Source organism: Phyllobates terribilis, unplaced genomic scaffold (genome assembly GCF_046119375.1).
Source record: "Phyllobates terribilis strain yellow unplaced genomic scaffold, ASM4611937v1 Scaffold_10__3_contigs__length_209671492, whole genome shotgun sequence".
Classification (NCBI taxonomy): domain Eukaryota; kingdom Metazoa; phylum Chordata; class Amphibia; order Anura; family Dendrobatidae; genus Phyllobates; species Phyllobates terribilis.
The window spans coordinates 165,579,053-165,599,696 of record NW_027362770.1 but is presented as its reverse complement, the minus strand read 5'-3'; the positions used below and the strand labels follow the sequence as shown (position 1 = coordinate 165,599,696).

At 42.7% G+C, this 20,644-nt stretch overlaps 1 protein-coding gene across 2 annotated transcripts in view; it reads right to left on the bottom strand.

Annotated features, from left to right (window-relative positions):
• The window catches only part of ATXN10 (ataxin 10), a 119,943-nt gene that overhangs the window by 9,824 nt on the left and 89,475 nt on the right, over positions 1 to 20,644 (bottom strand). For both annotated transcript variants that reach the window (XM_073650068.1, XM_073650069.1), the window contains one exon: positions 10,912 to 10,975. In XM_073650068.1, the coding sequence (XP_073506169.1) occupies positions 10,912 to 10,975 (64 nt within the window). The remainder of the gene's footprint in view (positions 1 to 10,911; positions 10,976 to 20,644) is intronic.

The following is a 20,644-nucleotide window of genomic DNA, read 5'->3' as shown; positions in this document are numbered from 1 at the left end:
ACAGAATAATAATGGGCCCCACATAGTCCTCCATACAGAATAATAATGGGCCCCACATAGTCCTCCATACAGAATAATAATGGGCCCCACATAGTCCTCCACACAGAATAATAATGGGCCCCACATAGTCCTCCATACAGAATAATAATGGGCCCCACATAGTCCTCCACACAGAATAATAATGAGCCCCATATAGGGATGGTGGCCCTGGTGTCGCTGGCCAAATAAAACCACCCTGCGGGCCAGATTTGGCCCAGGGGCCAGAGTTTGACATGTATGCAGAAGGGGGTGGAGCATGACACCTCCAAATGTAGAAGTCATGCTCCGCCCCCACCTCATGACATGGTCTAATGTTTTTTTTTCCTGGAGTGTTCCTTTAAGAAAATGCAAGTATTTTTGTATCACCCATTTTTATTTTTTTGTCCCCTGGAAAGTTCGGCACAAAATTACACATTCTGCCCATTATACGACGAGGGGAAGTGCTCGACAGATCAACGAATCCACTTGGTAAGTGATAATGGAGAATGAATGAGTCACAGGCTATGAGAAAACAGATCATGGAGGATAAATAGCTTTTTCTTCTCCGACACCATCCACTCCTAGTATCTGAACGCACATTTATAAGTTATTGTTGCCAGTGAAGGTTCTTTTTCTCGGCCACTGGCACACTTAGCGCGGCTTTGGTCAATGAATTGTGATTGAGAGGACACAGCCGGCACTCACCCTTTATAACTTGTGACTCTCCGCGAGCGAATTTCCTAGCGGAGAACAAATGGCTTGTACAGAGTTCTCACTGCCAGGAGATTTCGAGTTACTGAAGTCCCATAACAAGTGGATTACAACGAGTTTAGCTTCGATATTATACACTGGGCCGTATTCAAGTACGGCTCTCCACATGACAAAGGAGTGAAAGCTTTTTTTGTGCTGCCTGCCCCGCTCTTATCTGTTTCACATGAAATAAAAGCTCGAAAAAGGATGAAAGTTTTTTTTTTTTTTTCCACGAATGGCTCCGTAACTAATACCTATCAACAATTCAAGGGGACAATCTCATGGACACAAAAGAGACACAGTGAAGACCCCCAGCCGCCTGTTGTACACAGAGGATCTCAGCAATATTAATGACTAGCTCTAAGTGAACCCAAAAAAAAAAGTTAATTTTTCAGAAGCAAAAACAACAAAAAAAACTATGTAAAAAACAAAAATTTCACTCGCAACGTAACAAACCAAAAAAGTTAAATAAAACTCTTCAATGTCTGAAAATTCAGAAACTTTTTTGTGCGAGTGAGTGGCCGCAAGAAATTCATAGTGGTGGGTTTATTGTGTGATGGGAGCCATGATGCTAGTAATACGGCACGTGACTGCATGTGAACACTAAGATCAGCAATGGATCGTTTGTTTTCACATCTTCAGCTTTTTATAAAAAAAAAATAAAAAATTGGATAACTCCGTTATTGAGCATTTTATTAGAAACCTGAGACCAAGTTACACAGTCCTGCTCATCGTTATTGGCACCCATGAAGTTTAAAGTATATAATGTGAAATAGCTCCTGAAAAAAATTAATCAGGTGAAAGTTTTTTTGTAGTGAGCACTCGTGTTAAATACAAAAGAGCAAATGATAAACAGAAAAACCTAAGCTTGCTGTGTCACTTGTATTGGCACCCTTTACATTAATTTAGTATGGAAACATATTTTGACTCGCTGAGGTAAGATTCACCTGTGATTAAATGGTCGGTGCCCATGTGACATGAACTGGCCAATGAATGATGACTTCAGTGTTTTAAAAAGCCACATGGTAGGCCCTGTTCCTTTGGCACAATGGTGAAGACAAAGGAGCTGTCTGAGGACATCAGCAAACACAATACTTCCAAAGTGTAGAAGGCCATCTCCAAAAACCTTGGTATCCCAGTTTCAACAGTGCGCAATGTTATTAAGAAGTTTGCCAAGCATGGAACCGTCAAAAACCTCCCTGGACGTGGGGGAAAGAGGAAAATTGACAAGAGAGGTCTTCGAAAGTTGGTGTGAATGGTGGAAAAAACACCACATCAAACATCCAAAGACATGAAGGCCAACTTGGAACAGTCTGGGTCAAGGTTTCAACAAGTACCATACACCGCACACTAAACCAAGCAGAGCTTTATGGGCTAAGGCCAAGAAAAAAAACACTGCTGAAGAAAAGACATAAAAAGGAATGACTGATCTTTGCCAAAGATTACCTTGACAAACCACAATCCTTCTGGCAAAATGTTCTATGGACAGATGAAACAAAAATAGAGCTTTTTGGCAATGGAAAGAAACAGTTTGTTTACAGATTGTGCAATGAAGCTTATAAGGAAAAGAACACCTTACCAACAGTTAGGCATCCTGGAGGATCCATAATGATTTGGGGTTGCTTTGAAGCGTTTGGTACTGCAGGTCTTGGCCGTATCACAGGAATCATGAAATCAGAGAATTCTCAAGAAATTTTAGAGCGAAATGTCCTACCCAGTGTAAGAAAACTTGGTTTGAGTCGAAGATCATGGGTCCTCCAGTAAGACAATGATTCAAAGCACACATCCAAAAGTACACAGGAATGGTAGAAAAATAAAAAATGGACTGTTTTAAAATGGCCAGCAATGAGTCCTGACCTCAATCCCATTGAAAATCTTTGGGGTGAGCTGAAATCTGCCGTTGGGAAAAAGAACCCTGGAAACATTCAAGAGCTTGAACAATCTGGAAAGGAAAAATGGGAGAAAATTCCAGCTGAGCAGTGCAAGAAGCTTATAGATGGCTACAAGAAACGTTTGGAGGCTGTCAGCGAAGCCAAAGGGTGTGCAACCAAGTACTAATTAGGGGTGCCTTTATTGCTGTTTATTCTGTTTCTTCTTTGAAATTGCAACATGGAAGTTGAAAAACAATGTTTTATTGTTGTATTATTTTGGACCCCTAATTAAAAAATCCTGAGGATATAACTTTGGTACATTTACATTTATTTCTGAATATATTGTACAGTATGAAAAAAATGAAGGGGTGCCAATAACGATGAGCAGGACTGTATCATGGTATATGACATTAATATAGATTATTTAATACTTCTTGTACATTTCGATGCTGTTTTGAGTAATAGGACGTAAATGGTCACTGTCATTTCAACAGACTCTGCATAAACTGATAACACAAGCGAAAATTAGAAGCTTTGTAGCAAACCTAAAACAGAGAAAACGGATTCTTTCTCCACTTTAGAGCCTCTTCTCCTCCTCCCCGATAAAATCACCATCTACTTTGAAAACACATGTAAAATCCTTGTTGATTAAAGACAAACTGCCGACACAGTGAGGTGTCAGGTTACAGCTACTATAGTCTATGGAGAGGAGCAGAAAGATAGAAGTAGCAAAGGCAGAAACAGATTGTGTTGCTGTTAAAGAGCAATTTAGCTTAAGTCAGAGCTGGATTTACAGCCACACAAAACAGTAGATCTGTATAATATCCTCCTTGCTGAAAAACACATGCTCAGAATCAGTATTAACAATAAAAGAAGCAAAAATCCCTCTGTCTAATTGAAGACATCATAGCAGCTAGTCTCCACCCACTAGCTCAGAGACAAGTGAAAATTAGAGAGACAGAGCCTGCAGATGAAAAAAAATGGTTAAAAATGCAGGATGCAAGTGAAATATAACTAGAAATTGTGATGTTTATCATGTTCATACACAACTTGTATTGGAAAGTGAATTCAAATATAGGTCTCAAAAGAGGTATTTGTTTCTAAGCCACTCCGGAAACTAAAGGGAACGCAATGCTGTTATAGGGCTATGTTCTCTTTCTCATGTACAGAAACATTCTCGACCAAACAACTTTTCAAGGAGCTGCAGCATGCACCATTCATGTTGTACTGAGCTGTGTAGCTGTAAATGCAGCTCTAATAGAAAATAAAATTGATATCTATGGGTATCAGTGTCTCTTCCTCTCTCTCCGTCCTTCTCCACCCTCCATAAACTTCAATGGGCAGCTGTAATCTGATCCCTTAGTAAGGTGGCAGTCAACTTGCATTGGACAAAATGGATTTTTAACAGTTTCTCACAGTGAATGTTGAGTTCAGAAGGAAGTGGCTCATAAGTGGAAAAAATAACTCAGCCATCATGATATTGGCTCCTTCAGGGGCACCAAATCAGCAGTATGTTTTCTCGTAGTATGTATGCTCTTGAGATGAACTGTTCTTCAGATTTTTAAAAATATGATCTTAGTTGGATCATGATACCACTACTCAGTGGTCAGCTACACTCAATACTCCTGGTATGGCTATAGAGGCCCAGGAAAGCACTATATCAGGCTACAACAAAATGATTGGCTTCACCCAGTAGTAAAATCGGAACGAGAACAACAATGAAGAAAACCACAAACTTTTGCTCCTTTGCATTTCAAAAAAGTTCTGCACCGCCAAACAAGATGATTTGGGGTTGCCTGAACATTTATCATGACACGGAATCCGAAGATTCGGCTCGTTCAGTCTTATAATAAAGTCAATTTGTGGATGAAAATGATGTCTAATGAATAGCTAACCATTACCGTACGCTGTGGACTTCCAGCCCAGTTTGTGGTTCTGTTTGAAAGTCAATTGGTGGCCTCGTAAAGGCTCGAGCAAAGGGTCGCCCACATCACACGGATGCCGTGCATAATTGGCATGGGATACTTTTTATTTTTGTTTTAGATCTACGAGGCCAAAACGGAGACTGTGATTTAACAATGCGTTGTACGGTATTTGGAGAGACTTTGAAATGTGTTCCCCACTGTGCCCACTGAAGAAGAAAACAGGTGCTACAGGGCTATTATTTTTTTTAAACAAAACACATGGGTTTGTGACACAATAAATGGTGTCAGAATATCAATGAAGACCACCACATCATGAATGGTCTTCTCAAAGAGGTTTCGATGATGGATTATCCATTTCTTTATATCCGTACCCTGTCTGCTATTTTCCAGAAGAATGGCACCGTGGTGGGGTTGTTGGCACCTCCAGGTTCTTAAAAGGACAGTGACACTAAGTTCGGGGAATTCGATGTTGGAAAGAGTGCTAAAAACCACTCTGCACGAGGACAAAAATGTCCCATTAGTATCAGTACACTATTATGGTGTATTTTCCTGATTCCTTTGTTGTTGACCCGGCTTCCATGCTTGACCAAGTCGTCTTCTCTACAGCCAGCTCTGACCTCTGACCGAATACAACTGCTGACCAAAACAGTGGTAAGACTTTTGCTCAGCCCAATTAAAATTTCCATGGCTAACAGGCACTACTCCGGGGTACCAACCTGTGGCTTCCCTCTGGGAAAAGTTCAGACCACGTTGCAGAGGGATTAAGGGTGAATAACTTAAATGCTCTAAGATTCTGCTCAAGGCCAGATCTATTGGAACCCCGTAGGTCCATATCTCCAGTAGGCCCATTAAACAAAGGGTTATTTCCATTTTCCCACAAAAAGGCCCCCCATTCTTGAGACAGTTCCTCCAGCTATGCCTTAAATGTATGAGACTGGAATACTCCTTTATGGAAATAAATCTTGAATGCAATTTTGAGTGGTCTTGTAACAATATTAAAAAACGCTTCCTAGAGGTAGGGCACATCACGAGTCACAAGCCTATTTACTTTACAGCTTGCCATTCTTCATTCATTCCCTTTATCACTGCTCATATTGCTTGCTTGAGAAACAGCAGAGGCTGCTGTAATTACAGGACTTTATTAGCTACCAAGCTCCTTCTATGGACACAAGGTTGAGTTTCCCTTGGATCACTCATCTATCTGTGTCAATGTGAGTGAGAGGTGGTCAGAAATCCAATTCTTTTTATGAGTATTCAGACAACCTCTCCACTTACAACAGCAAAAATTTGAGACCTGTTCTTATGGCTATGCCATAAATGTACAAGAGAGGAATACCTTTTAAGGAAACAATTGTTTTTGTACAATTTTGGGTGGTCTAGCAACTGTAGCCAAAATAGTCATTCACGTTACTACTTGCCATTCCTCCCCTATTCCTTCTACAACTGCAGACATTGCTTGCTTGAAATAGTGCAGAGGCTGCTGTAAGTACAGGACTTTATTAGCTACCAAGATCCCTCTATGGAGTCATGACAAGCTTGAGTTTCCCTGATTGGATCTCATCTTTCTCCAGAGAGGGGGTCTAATCTGCGCCAATGTCAGAGTAGAGAGATGGTCAGAAATCCAATTCTTTTGTAGGTGTATTCAGATGACCTCTCCACTGGGCACTCCAAAGCGCAGAGGCTGCTGTAAGTAAAGGACTTTATTAGCTACCAAGTTCCCTCTATGGACACACAACAAGCTTGAGCTTCCTTGATTGGATCTCTCATCTTTCTCCAGAAAGGGGGTCTAATCTGCATCAATTGCAGTGGAGAGATGGTCAGAAATCCAATTCTTTTGTAGGTGTATTCAGGTGACCTCTCCACTGAGCACTCCAAAGCGCAGAGGCTGCTGTAAGTAAAGGACTTTATTAGGTAGCAAGTTCCCTCTACAGACACACAAGTTTATAATTCCCTGATTGGATCTCTCAAGCAGCAGGGAGGAAGTTAAGTGCCGTAGTAATGTAAATTCCCCTCCTACAGAACCCAAAAATTGTAATAAATTAAATATGAAGTCCAAGGCTGAAGTCCCACAAAGCAGCCACAAGCTATATGGTGCATCCCAACGTAAAAGTAAATGCCCCTTCAACTTTAAGATCCAAAAGTCAGGAAATTGTAGCATACCCCCAGTAGTAAATGTATCTTAAGGATCCATTTTAAACAGTGCAGTTAATATTTCAGAGGTAAGTAACGAAAAGGAAAAAAAAAATCTCAAAGCTGTTGCACGCAACGTACCGAGTGTACATAATTTTGGGACGAGGTCTTCGAATGTTTGTGCCAGGCAGGAGTTAACGAGTAGTCCTGCAGATGTTATCTTATGCTTGGTTGGACAATGTATCCTACATTTTTTTTTACAATGTGGTGACCTAAATGATATACATTAAGCCTCCGTAAAGCTCTGATGTGGTGCTTCGTATTGCTGTAGTGCATGCATCTGTGGTGACCGGACCACCTAGCGGGAACGCCAGAATAACCTCTGCGTGGGCATCGCACATTCAGATATCTATATGTTGAATCACACGTAATCGCTCAGCGGCCCCTGACGTTCTTCGTAACCGTACAGAAGAACTAAGAGTCATTATCTAAACACTTAGAAGGTTACGTCGTCTTCTAATTCCCACCACAAATAGTCCATGACCGCTCGCCAGTGCCATCCACTGCTCGAAACACCTGCAGAAGCTCATGGAGGTCTCCTCTAAAGTCTTCAGTCATTCCATGAAACGAGGAGCAACTTAGCATTGTGTCATTCCTCTGTAATCCTTCCTGGAAATGTATCCCTTGTTAAGGTGGAGTCTACAGCCTAGCACCACCAACACTGATTGGGCAGCCTCAAAGTACTGGTAACACCCAATTGTCAAGTTATACATTTCCAGGAGAAACTACACAAAAAAAAAGTTCTAAAAGTAAGAGATTTCAATACTGCTTTTTCATGAACAATACAAATATTCACCAACAGAGACATTTAAGGAAAGCTTTTAGGGACTTGTAAGCTCCTCTGTGACGTTCCACAAAGAGTATCTGTCATGGTCCTGGCAAATCTTTTTTTTTTCCTAGCAAAAACGTCTGATGTGTAATTCCTCTGTTATTCTTCGTGGAACTGTTTGAACGATTAGACAACTGGGGAGATGCCATTCTCCTCGTCAACGAGACATATCCGTACAAATGTAATTTTGTTAACAGTGTCCACTGACTAGGTTTATTGATAAAAAACAGAAGGAAAAAAAGCTCACCACACTGCAGATGATTTCACAGCCAATGTCCTGGTAGGTGCCCGTCCTTCACGTCTTGCCAGCAAACCATCCAAAGAATATATATTGATAGGAAAAGACGGCACGGCATACCAGTCAATAAAATTCCAAAGTGCTTGTTTAATAATCCATGATTAAATGATGGAATACAGCCACATCATGCGAAGACAACTGACGTTTCTGGCGCTACTGCGCCCTTAATCATATTCTATTCTATTCTATGCTATGATTAAGGGCGCAGTAGCGCCAGAAACGTCAGTTGTCTTCGCATGATGTGGCTGTATTCCATCATTTAATCATGGATTATTAAACAAGCACTTTGGAATTTTATTGACTGGTATGCCGTGCCGTCTTTTCCTATCAATATATGTTTATTGATCATTTTACTTGGTTTATAGATTTACAGGAGGAATTACAGCGGGATGGCACAATTCTAAATTTAAACAAAAAAAAAGAATCAAAAGAAAAAAGAAAAGTAAAGAAGAAAGACGAGAAGAGAGGAAAAAAGATTAAAAAAAAAAAAAAAAAAAAAAGAAAAGTAAAAAGAATAAAAGAAAAAGAAAACAGGGAAAAAAATGAAAAATAAAAGAAGAGAAGAAAAAAGAAGAAAAGAAAAAGAAAAGTAAAAATAAAAAAGGAATAAAAGAAAAAAGGAAAAAAGAAAAAAAGAAAAATAAGAAAAAAGAAAGAAAAGAAAAAAGGAAAAAAAAGATCTGCATAATTTTTATTTTCTGAAACACACAGGAATGTAAATTCTGTAAAGAATAACCAAAACAACAAAAAAATATAATATTCTGATGGAATTCCAAAACTGTAATAAAACTGTTAAAAAAAAATAAAAAAAAAATTAACAAGACAAAAAAGTATAATAAAAAAATAAATAAAAATAAGATAAGATTTTGTGTCTCTGAGCATGCCTTTTCCACCCTCAATCCTAGATTTTTTTCTGCTTGGGTCTGCAGTCTCCAAGCCAAAAAAGTAACTGGATTGTAAAAAAATAAAATAAATAAAAATAAAATAAATACAGCGGGTCCTCATATTGTCTTTCCTGGCATGGTGCGGAGACAAAATGCCATTGTTGTAGACCAGAGCAACTGGATTTGGGTTTGCTTTAGCCATAGGTTTTCCTAAACCATAATTATACGGGCAGCTGCCAGAGAGGCAGAAGTATTTAGAAGCTACCTCACAGTAGATTTTTGGGATTTGTTCAGAAATAAAAGAAACAGAAACTGTATGAGGACAAGAGTTTGTATCCACTATATATCCGTACACGTCTGGTATGTAAACAGCTTGATGACTGACCACGGGAAATAAACAGCCAAACCAGAAGCAGGTAACGCTCGAGCCAGTCCCGGATTCTGTGTAAATATAGCCTGGAGACGCAGAAGATGACGTATATACAGGATTTTAGAAAAATGTCAGTTTTAATTTAGAAACTGCGCCACTCTGGGCTGCAGTCGGTGTTTGGTATTGCAGGTCCAAGTGAATAATTGAATTTAAAAAAAAAAAAAAGGGGGGGGGGCCATGATTTTATTTTTTTAGATTTTTGTAACCATTTAAAATGCATATCTCATGCAAAGAAAAAGTTAAAAGAAAGTGTGCCGCCAAAACCTACTCTCGCTATTACTAGTATTTTTCTTTATTGCTAAAATGGTGCACGAAAAAGCTTGACATGTCTTACGTCTCTTCTCCTCTAATTCAATCTGATTCCTTAGTCTTAATGGAGGATGAGTGCAGTGCCCGTTACAGATCCTGCAGGTCCTGTAATCTGCTTCCACCCAGAAATTGTTGGTAGTAGTGCACCCTATCAATAGTAGATTACAGAGCTTGATCATTATATAGCTCTTCTCCAGCATTGGAATTACCAACCATAACATCATTTACTTCTCTCTTCGATGAGAGTCTTTATGGAGGACAAGTGCAGTGCCCGTTACAAATCCTGCAGGTCTTGTAATCTGCTTCCACCCAGAAAGTGCTGGTAGTAGTGCACCCTAACAACCGTAGAATACAGAGTTTGACAATTCCATAGCTCTTCTTCTGCATTGGAAGTACCCAACATAAACATCATTTACTTCTCTCCTGCATAAGAGAGTTTTCATGGAGGATGTGTGCCGTGCCCGTTACGGTACTGCAAATTGTGTAATCTGCTTCCACCCAGAAAGTGCTAGTACTAGTGCACCCCAACAATAGTGGATGACAGAGCTTGACAATTATCCCCATACTTTTCTCTTACATCCCAAGTCCTGTACATAACACCATTTACTTCCTTTTTTTAAAAAATGCCTCCCTGATCCATTAGGGTGCATGATTATTGGGAACAAGCATTCTTATGAACGCTCATTATACTTGGCAGCACATAGTACTATGTAAAAAGTCTATCTGCACAGTAAGATCTACTACTGATTAAACAGTGTGGTCAGCTTGTTTAAACATGTCAATGTAGAAAATCTGTGGTTGTTTATGGACACTGGTTGGCCAGTGTAAACAAAACCCTTAGTTTTATAGTCTTTATGGAGGATGAGTGCAGTGCTGGTTACAGATCCTGCAGGAAGAGTAATCTGCTTCCACCCAGAAAATTCTGGTAGCAGTGCACCCTATCAATAGTAGATTACAGAGCTTGATAATTCCATAGCTCTTCTCCTGCATTGCAAGTATCGAATGTAACATCACTTACTTCTCTCTTCAATAAGATAGTCTTTATGGAGGATGAGTGCAGTGCCTGTTACAGATCCCGCAGGTCCGGTAATCTGCTTCCACCCAAAAAAAAAGTGCTTCATTCACTTTTTAGACAGATAATAAAAATTATTCCATCTCAAACCTTCCCAGCCCAAAAAGCACCACGGCTAAAGCATTTTTTTTTTTTTTACATGGGGCAATGACTGCTCGAGCGATTATTCCTAAACACGGTCAGTAAGCAAATGGTTAACGATAATTCGATTGTTTGTAACTTTTCAATGCCCTAAAAATCAAATGGGAATGAGAGCATCAAGGAATCACAGATCGGTTTGGTGGTCTCCTTACGGAGAAGCTTCACCCAACAGACCCATTATTTGAGAAGGATACATGGATTGTTGTCATCAATACTGCAGTTATCCAGGATGAGAAGGATTCCATCTAGCTGATGAATCTGGAAAACACACACAAAAAAGAAAAAAGCCGTCATGAAGCAGGTCCGGGAAGTCGGGCGCCATTCCCAGACTCCCAAGTATATGCAAAGATTAGCCAGTCAGGAGAATTTTTGGAGAATTTTTTTTTGTATTGAACTGAACTCTTGATTCTGCGGGGATTCACTGTTTAAAAGGGGATGAACAAAGAATATGAAAAAAAATAGAATTAGTCCATACCGGTAATTCGGTTTCTTGAAGCCTTCCACTACAGCATTGGAGGATGTTGTCCACGCCCTATTGGGGGACAGGAACACAGAGAAGTTGAAAGCCCCTCCCCACCATCAATCCCCAGTGCTTACCAAGATCACCTGGAAAAATGGTTACCTGACAGTTATATGGAATCCATAGGGAGGGAAATTTGTGCTGTCGTGGAAGGCTTCTAGAAACCGAATTACCCGTAAGGACTAATTCTATTTTCTCAATAAGCCTTCCACAACAGCATTTGAGGAATACCAACGATATTTTATTAGGGAGGGGCAATAGCTTGTAGGGCTTTCCTACCAAAGGCTAAATCCCTACTGGATGATAACTCTAATCTACATGGTGGGCCATTTATATGGATACACCTAAATTAAATGGGTATGGTTGGTGATATCAACTTCCTGTTTGTGGCACATTAGTATATGGGAGGAGGAAAACTTTTCCAGATGGGTGGTGACCATGGTGGCCATTTTGAAGTCGGCCATTTTGGATCCAACTATATTTTTTTCAATATGAAGAGGGTCATGTGACACATCAATCTTAGTGAGAATTTCATAAGAAAAACAATGGTGTGCTTGGTTTTAATGTAACTTTATTCTTTCATGAGTTTTTTACAAATTTAAGACCACTTCTAAAATGTGTTTAAAGTGCTGCCCATTGTGTTGGATTGCCAATGCAACCCTCTTCTCCCACTCTTGACACACTGATAGCAACACTGCAGAAGAAATGCTAGCACAGGCTTCCAGTATCCTTGATGACGAAGGAAGGCAACTGTAGTCACATTGTCCGAGAGTACCTTGATGTGAGTACCCTGGATTAGGTCGACTGCCGCGCTGAGCGTTTTTTCTACTGCCTTTAGCTCCCTGAAGTTGGAGGATCTGGCACTTATCTCGGGACTCCATCTGCCTTGAAAAAGGAGTATGGGCCACCATGGCTCCCCAACCTCGTATACTGGCGTCGGTAGTCACTGTAGTTAGAGGGTCCCAGGTCCAAGAAATCCCCCTCTGAAGATTTCGGGAGCTTAGCCATCAAGAAAGAGAAGCTTTTACCAGACCGGGGGTCCTGGTCCGTTTGTTCAGTGAGTCCTTCTGTCTGTTCCAAGATCTCAGGATATAATCCTGGAGAAGCCTGGAGTGGGCCTGGGCCCATGATACCGACTGGATACAAGCCGTCATTGACTCCAATACAGACATTGCCGCTCTCAATGTTGGGTTCTCCTGGTGTCTGAAAATTGAGACCTTGGTTCTGAGAGTTGTTTGATGCTCCAACGGAAGAAAGAACATTTGTTTGTTGGAGTCCAGCAGGACACCAAGGAATTTCCTCCTTGACGAAGGAAGGAGTTCCGATTTTTTGAGGTTCGGATTCCAGCCTAGTGAGCGAAGAGTTTCTAAGGTTATGGAAACATGAAGATTGAAGGTCACTACCGAAGGGGCGACAATCAACATGTCATCCAGGTATGGAATTATGCAGACATCTGGTTTTTGGATGAGTGCAATAATCTTCGAAAACACCCAGGGTGCTGAAGAGATGCCGAATGGTAGTACGTTGTACTGGTAGTGTTTTGTTATGTTGTCCCCAGAGATTACAAAGCGCAGGAACTTCCTGTGGGGCGGATGGATTGGCACATTGTAGTATGCACCTTTTAAATCTATGGTTGCCATGACGTAGTCTTTCCCTATTAAGGGAATAATTGATCTTATAGACTCCATCTTGAATCGTCTGTATTTTATGTGATGTTTCAGGGACTTTAGGTTGATCATGATGCGTGGGGTCCCTGACAGTTTCTGTATTAGGAATATTTTTAGGTAGTGACTCATCCCTTCCCAGTCAGGGGGGACTGGAGATATTACTCTAGAATTCAGAAGGTCCTGAAGACCGAATGATAACAGTTCCCGAGCTCCCAGAGAAGGAAGGGACGTGACCCTCAGGACCTGAGGGGGGCGAGTCTTGAACTCCAATAGAAGACCTTCTTCGATTGTATTGAGGATCCACTGGCAGGAAGATATTGCCTGCCACTGGGGAAAGAAATCCGAGAGACACCCCCTACACGGACAAAAGTCATTGCTTGTCCTGCTGCTGGTGTTGTTGTTGGGGTACAATGATGTTACAGCCCTTGACACCTTTAGGATAGCTCCAGCGCCCAGATTTTCCCTTTCCCTTATACTGTGAGGGGTGATTCTGGGAAGGTAGAAAGGAACGTTTCTTAGTTTGTCTCTGTTCAGGAAGGGTTTTCTTCCTGTCCGAGGCCTTTTCCAGGATATCATCCAGGGCTGGCCCGAATACATATTTCCCTTGAAAGGGAATGGAGCAGAGTTTAACCTTGGAGGCGACATCCCCACTTCATGTTTTGAGCCACAGCGCACAGTATTGGATAAAACAGCTGATCTGGCCGCGATCCGGACTGATTCAGCCGAGGCGTCCTCCAAGAAGCCCGTGGCTTTTTGAAGGAGGGGAATGGGGTCTAGCAGGTCTGCCCTGGACGTGCCCTGAGACAGAACTTCCAGTTGGGCCAGCCACTTGAAGAGGGATCTGGCCACACAAGTTGATGAAATGTTGACCTAAAGGAAGGCAGAAGAGGTTTCCCATGATTTTTTAAGGACACTTTCCAATTTCCGGTCCAATGGGTCCTTCAATTGGGATGAGTCCTCAAAGGGAAGTGAGGTTTTCCTTACTACCCTTACCACCTGAATGTCCACTTTACGAATGTCCCACTCAAATTCTTCACCTTCCAGCGGAAATCTATGCTTTAATTCCGAAGGGGTGGGGAGACTGTTTTCCTGGGTTTCCCATTCTTGTCAGATGAGATCTCTAATGACCTCATGAACTGGAAAACCAGTCTGCTTTTTTGATCTAAGGCCCCTAAACATCTCTTCCTGAACGGAACAGGGGACCTCAACTTCCTCCAGCCCCATAGTGCCTCTAACGTAGTCCAGTAATTCCTCTAAGTTGTCCGAAGAAAAATTATATCTTCCAGTTTCTACCTTTTTGTCAGGCCCTAAGAAAGCCATTTCATCAAAATCATCAGAGGCGGAGCTACTAGCGTCAATAGAGACCACATCTGAGTCTAACTCCTGAATCTTCCTCTTCTTAGGGGGAGAGGGCATGGAGGAGGAGTAGACAGGTAGGGCAGCAATATATGCTTGGACCTCCTAACTACCTGGACCTCTTGTTTAACAAGTGATCTAAGCTCCTCGATTAGCGAGAGGTTTTCTTCTTTAATTATTTTATCCGTACAGGTCGGCACAACTTCTTCCTATAGGATGAGGACAATTTTTTAGCACAGATGCCACATCTTCGGGGCTGGTCTTTATCCTTCGTAGAAGCGGGAGCTTTGTCTAAGAGAGGGGAATAGAAGGGATACCCATGTAACTAGAAGGAAGGGAAAACTAGTGTCATCTAAAAGAGAGGCTGAGATAACCCCTTAATGACCCACCCTGGTACTACTCACTGTAGCTGGGCTCTGCAGATGCAGGGATACTGGATCTGTCACCTTCCATGGTGGAGATAGCCGTACCTTTGGCGTTTTCAGGTGGGTTTTTATGTGAAAAAAACGTGCCCCCAGCAAGGAACCTCAGTCCCCTCACCCGTCTGGTCAATTGTGGGCCAATCCGGACCGATATTATCCTTTGCTGGCCCTGGGATGCGCTCAAACATCATGTGTTCCAGCGTGGAAAGCATAGCCAGGAAGTGACAAGGACCTGCGATGACGTCCCTTCCGGTGCGCGCGCGTCCAGACCGCCGGAGGAAGGAGGAGATGCCGGAGAGCTGGAACAGGCCTCCGGCATGAAAATCACCTGGCTTGCTTTACCCTCTATGGGGCGCAGGAAGCCAGGACGGTCCCAACGGCAGCAGCATGGAGAGAGGAGGGAGCGCACCAACCGACCGCTGCCCGGCAAGTATCTTTAACACAATGCTGCCCTGCTGGCCTGACAGCACTGCAGGACCTCTTCATGCCCCAAAGGGGACAGGAAAACACTGGGGATTGACGGTGGGGAAGGGCTTTTAACCTCTCTGTGTTCCTGCCCCCCAATAGGGTGTGGACAACATCCTCCAATGCGGTCGTGGAAGGCGTATTGAGAAACAAAGCATAAAGAATACTCACACTCAAAATTCTCCTTTGGCCCCATTGCTGGATTCCTGTAAACCCATTTCAATAGAGAATTGTCTTTTGGGACCGACGCAGTTAGCAGATGACTGTACTAGCCTATTCCCATTAGTTTTATAGACAATGATTGGGGAAGCTTTTTTTCAACCATGGGGCATAGAAACCCCCTATTCTGATAAGTGGGGTTCATAGTGGTGGGAGCCCAAGTGGTTGGGTGACCTCCTTAAGCTCCAGTGGTGGCTGCAGACAGTCAGAAATTATCAATTGAAGGGGATGTCTACTACTTTGATATTAATGGCCTACCTATCCTCAAGATAGGTTGTCAGTATCACTTCGGTGGAGGCCTGACACCCCGCCACCCCCACTAATTAGTAATTATCAGATCCTTGCGTCATTGGGTGTATATTGTATACAAAGTGAGGCACTCTGTTTAGTGGTCATTGCCAAGAATTACAGCTCAGCTCCTATTCAATTGAAAAGGAACCACACCTAAGAAAAAAGATAGGTCATCAATATTAAAGTAGTAGACAAATCCTTTAATAAATTTATGACTGACTGCAGCCATCACTAGAGGTTGTCAAAACCCTACTGGTTAGATTTTGATGACCAAACCTAAGGAAAGGTCAGAGTAGAGGCAAAAAAAAAGATTTTGTAGGATCCTGGTCCTTGGCTACCATCCCACTATGAAACGGCATCACCGGTGCCTCTTCTGATTAGCGAGCCCCTTGACATTATTACAGACAGGGGGCCTAATAATCAGAAGAGGAACCGGGTATGCAGTAGATAGGAGGTTATCCATGCTCTGGTTCTGTATGGCCACTGGACCAGGTTCCTGCAAATCTTTTTTTTGCTCAGCTCTTCTAGGCGATATGCACTTCGTTTTTGCTGAGTTTTTGGAAACTCCAGGTTTTTGAGAAGTTTTGAGATATGGAATGTTTCCACTAACTTTCTGGTCCAAAAACGCCTCGAAAAATTCAGTGTGCCCATGTAGACGGCTTAGGAGGGTCTATTCTCCCGTCAGATTCCTTTAAGCAGGAGGCTTGGAGCTCCGACTAATGTACCCATCGCAAACTATTTAGACAAAAAAAAAATAGTGCTCAAGGGCGGACCTTTAAGAGTTTATAAAAATAAAATTCAGTTCCAGAAAAAGCAGACGACAAATGCAAACCTCAACGCCACTCAACGACGTAGTCCATTAGCGATATGAGATAACAGTTGATTTAAGCTCTCCTGTAAATAAACTTGTATTAAGGGTGTGCCCTCCGTCCCCAGCTGCCCAGTTTTTAAGACATTCCTCTTTTTTGACATTTACAATGAAGACAATTAAAGTGATACATTATATCCCGTTGGTCAAGGGCAAGGACATGGCTGACAATGGGCTGGAAAACACTTTGTCAATGTCATCGACGAACCCGTAGCTCCTTGCGCCCTCCTCGCCTTCCATAGGGACGGACTTCAGAGGTTCTTCAATCACCTTAGGCCACGACAAACGTTTACCTTTAGAAAGTCGGGAAGTGACTTCAAGTGTTGTCCAAATACCTGAATGAAAGATTGCCATCCTACCAAAAATGTGAAGTGCTGAAGAGAGAGCTTTGTATGATTAAGTCACCTCCAACCTGCGCTCCGTTCCGAACAATCCCAGCCCTTATTAGAGGCGCTCAAGTGCTACACATATTTGCAATTAGCTGGGGGTTTGTGCACAATTAGACCATTTCGCTTTCAAGACTGTTTGAAAATTGTGCAAAGGGAACACTCCCTGCGACATAATCTAAATATTGGCTCACCTTGAGGTCGAGAAGCAAATTTTTAAAATTTTTTTGTCATTTAGATTTTTACTAAACGTATACATTTTTATGTACCTACTAGGTGATAATTGTTAGTTCAGGGAACCCCATGAATTGTGGGATCCAAGTTACCTGTTCTCCCCTCCACCACCACCCATACATGTCAGATCAAAGTAGATGGAAATGGCCAATTTCAACTGGACTGATGAAACAAAACTATCATTTTGTTGACTGACGACTGACAAACGTTCCTAATTGTTCAAAACCCCGGTCCGGGCGTGATGGATTTTTTTCGCCGATTAATCAGTACAGTTGGGTCACTTTGGCGCCCAACAAATGATGGTTCTACAAGAAAACCCAACAGCTCTCACCTTATTGATCTGTTAGAAAAACGTTTTCACAGCATTGTTCGCTATTAAGGCTGCCTTGAACAGCAACATTGATGAAGTGGGCTTCAGAATGTATGGCGCCAAGGCAGCTGCCCCCCCCCTAGAAGCAGGGCCGCACGCCGCACACCAGGGCCGGCGTCAGCACCCGGGCAAATGTCAGGGCCCTGAGCAGGCGGGGGGGGCCCCTCACCGTCAGCGCCCTCTCCCCGTGCCTCCGCAGCAGGTCCTGCATCCTCCGCGGATGCTGCACTGTGACGTCTCAGGTCAGAGGGTGCGGTGACGTCTTTACACCGCGCTCTCTCCTGAGCAGTCACAGCGCAGAGCGGGATGAGGCCGGCGACGCTGAGGAGTCCGGAGCAGCGGCAGCAGGTGAGACGTGAGGTGAGTATTTGATTTTTTTTTTTGCCCCCCCCTCCAGTTTTGATCCTGGGTACGCCCATGCGCCAAGACATGAATGAACAGTCATTTGGACTCATCAACTCATTTTCATTTCATGGGTATGGCCAGATATAGAGTATGGCTGACTATACACATTCGATGGCTATTGGCTTAACAATTCTTTGGTCGATCGTTTGGCTGACCTCCATTTCAACTTCCTCTCCCATGTACAGGAGTGATCACTTGGCTGAGCACTCCTGTGTTCTCTGTAAGAAAGCTGCCGATTGACACATTGGCTTATCTCTGGCAATGCAGTCCGAAATTGGACATGCGAGATTGACATCTCTCCCGACGATCAGTCAGCCGAACCACTCTATATCGGCGGGGTGTGCCAACATTAATATAAAGTCTTAAAGCAGCAAGGCACATATATGTCCAGCCACATCATTCATGACCTCCTGACCACAGTCTCGCGGGCCTGATGAGAACAGGTTACACAAGTCTCCCATTCTAGCAATCGATGGGGATCCAATTGGTGGGATCCATGCTGATCTAAACAGGCATTACCTATCCAATAGATACTTGACATATGCCATCAATGCCTGATATGGGAATACCCTGTCAAAGTACTTGACTCCACCTGAGCTGCAGCCTCCATCAGCAGACACAACATACATAGGAAAGAAGAAAATTGAATGAGCAACGGGAGACAACACTAAACCGATGACACCCAAAAAGCCAATAAAAACCAGAAGGCATAGCGGTCTAACACATTTTCCATTATTGGAAAGGTGGGTGATCACCCCCTCGGAGACTGTACACCAGCGTCTATATTGGTTCTCCCCCAGCAACCCCAAAATAATCTGAAATGTTTGGTGGAAAATAGGGGGACCCGTTGCGTCATAATTTCATCATTGCTATACTATACTTTGCTCAATACCGTGGCCATTTTGAAATTCTGACAGATGGGCGCTACCAAGGAAAGTATGCGATTGATAATGGAGAACAAATATTATCTTTATTACGCTTGCAGCTTAGGAGATTACGTTAGCTGCATTAAGCACATTCATTTCCTCGGCCAAAAAACCACATCGTCGTTGTACAGACTTGCTTTCCAAAAGGTAGCGGGTGATCAGGCGCTGTGCTGTCAATCACCTTCAGTGCAAACACATTGAAAGAGTCTCATTCTTTTTTTTTTTTTTTGTTTTGTGATGTCAGGGCCACCAGATACAGTAATCGTAAAAATTTGGCTACCAATTATTGCCTCTGTACCAGAAAAAAAATACTTCCTTACCAATAAAAAAAAAAAAAATGGTGGATAATGCACATAGCCCGATACAAGGTATCTAAACGGCAAGATATGGCAATGGTTAAATCATCTTCCAGCTGCAATGTCATGACTTGGCTGCGTGGATGGAGATTTAGAGAAAGGGCACGGATCCATTAGGCCCCGGGATATGTTAAATAAGCACATTCCCAGTGCCAAGGCTCAACACGGACTGTATCCTCGACTGATTACATTGCTGGCTGATGTAGTTTTAAGGTTGAGCTCCTGTTGAGTCGACTTTTGCTTTTTTCCTTTCCTTTGTGACCTTTGATCGTCAAACATATTATATGTAGTCATGAAGGTGGAGCAATGCGGCTTAAGAGTCATGGTGTCTGCTCACTCAACACGTCAGATCTGGCCTTAGGAATGCACGCGCCATTCCCACGCTTGCGCAATGAAGTTTGGGGTTTCCTATTGCCGGCTTCACTGCACAAGTCTCAGAAGTAGAAGACAACTGCGAATGTGGGGAACCTAGAACAGGCTACTGATAACATATGCTTGCCTCAGGGATGTCAATCAAGTTGGAATGGCGCATTTAGGCTATACCTCCATAGGTAATTGGCGTAGTGCCGGTGCCTTGACCGATGACATTTCTACATAATGTTGCTGTTGCCAAATACTGTATGGGCAGCTTGCCATTCTCCTTTTTTCCAATTTTGTCTCATGCTACAATAAGATCATAGAGATATCCCAAGAGATCAGTCCTATCGCCATCTGCATAAACTTGCATTTGGCTGTCAGGCAACTGGCTGCAGCAGAAGACTCTCCCCTCTGCAACATGCAGAAAATCCTACAAATCGGGAAAGAGTTGGGGTAAGACAAGCAAGACGAAAGCTTTATTGAGGCCACTCACCCTTAAAAGGTTTTTCCTTGTTGATGTACGTGGACCTCAAAAGCTCTAAAATACTTAAAATAACAAACAGTAGGTATTCGCCCTCCTCGAGTTCAGCATCTGTTCCCCGCCACTGCTCGGGTTTCAGTGTTTTAGGTGCAAAGGTGACATCACCCATCTCGGCCGTAACCTATAACCAAGCTCTGATGCTCTGTTGAGGTAGACCGCACAAGCCACCGAGCTCAGTAATTGGCTACAGCGGTCACCCAAACACAGAGAACAGAGCAGCATTGGAGAGCCAGTGTTGGACATTGGGAGGGAGAGGTTTAGGGTCTATGGTCTTGAAATTGGAAAACCCTTTTAATAGCGTTTGGTACTAAGTGAATATCTATGAAAAAAATGACCTGCTTTGTTGAGGTTACCGTTGAGAAGACCAAGAGACCACCACGGAAATTAACTAATCAAAATGTCATTTTTTTGCCTAAAATTAATAAGATCTTGTTGCACCTTGAAGCAAGCGTCCACCCAACCTTTCATAAAGCAATCATATAAAAAGGGAACAAATGTATGGTCTAGTCATGCAGCGAAATTCTTCGAGGGAGAACTTCCTTCC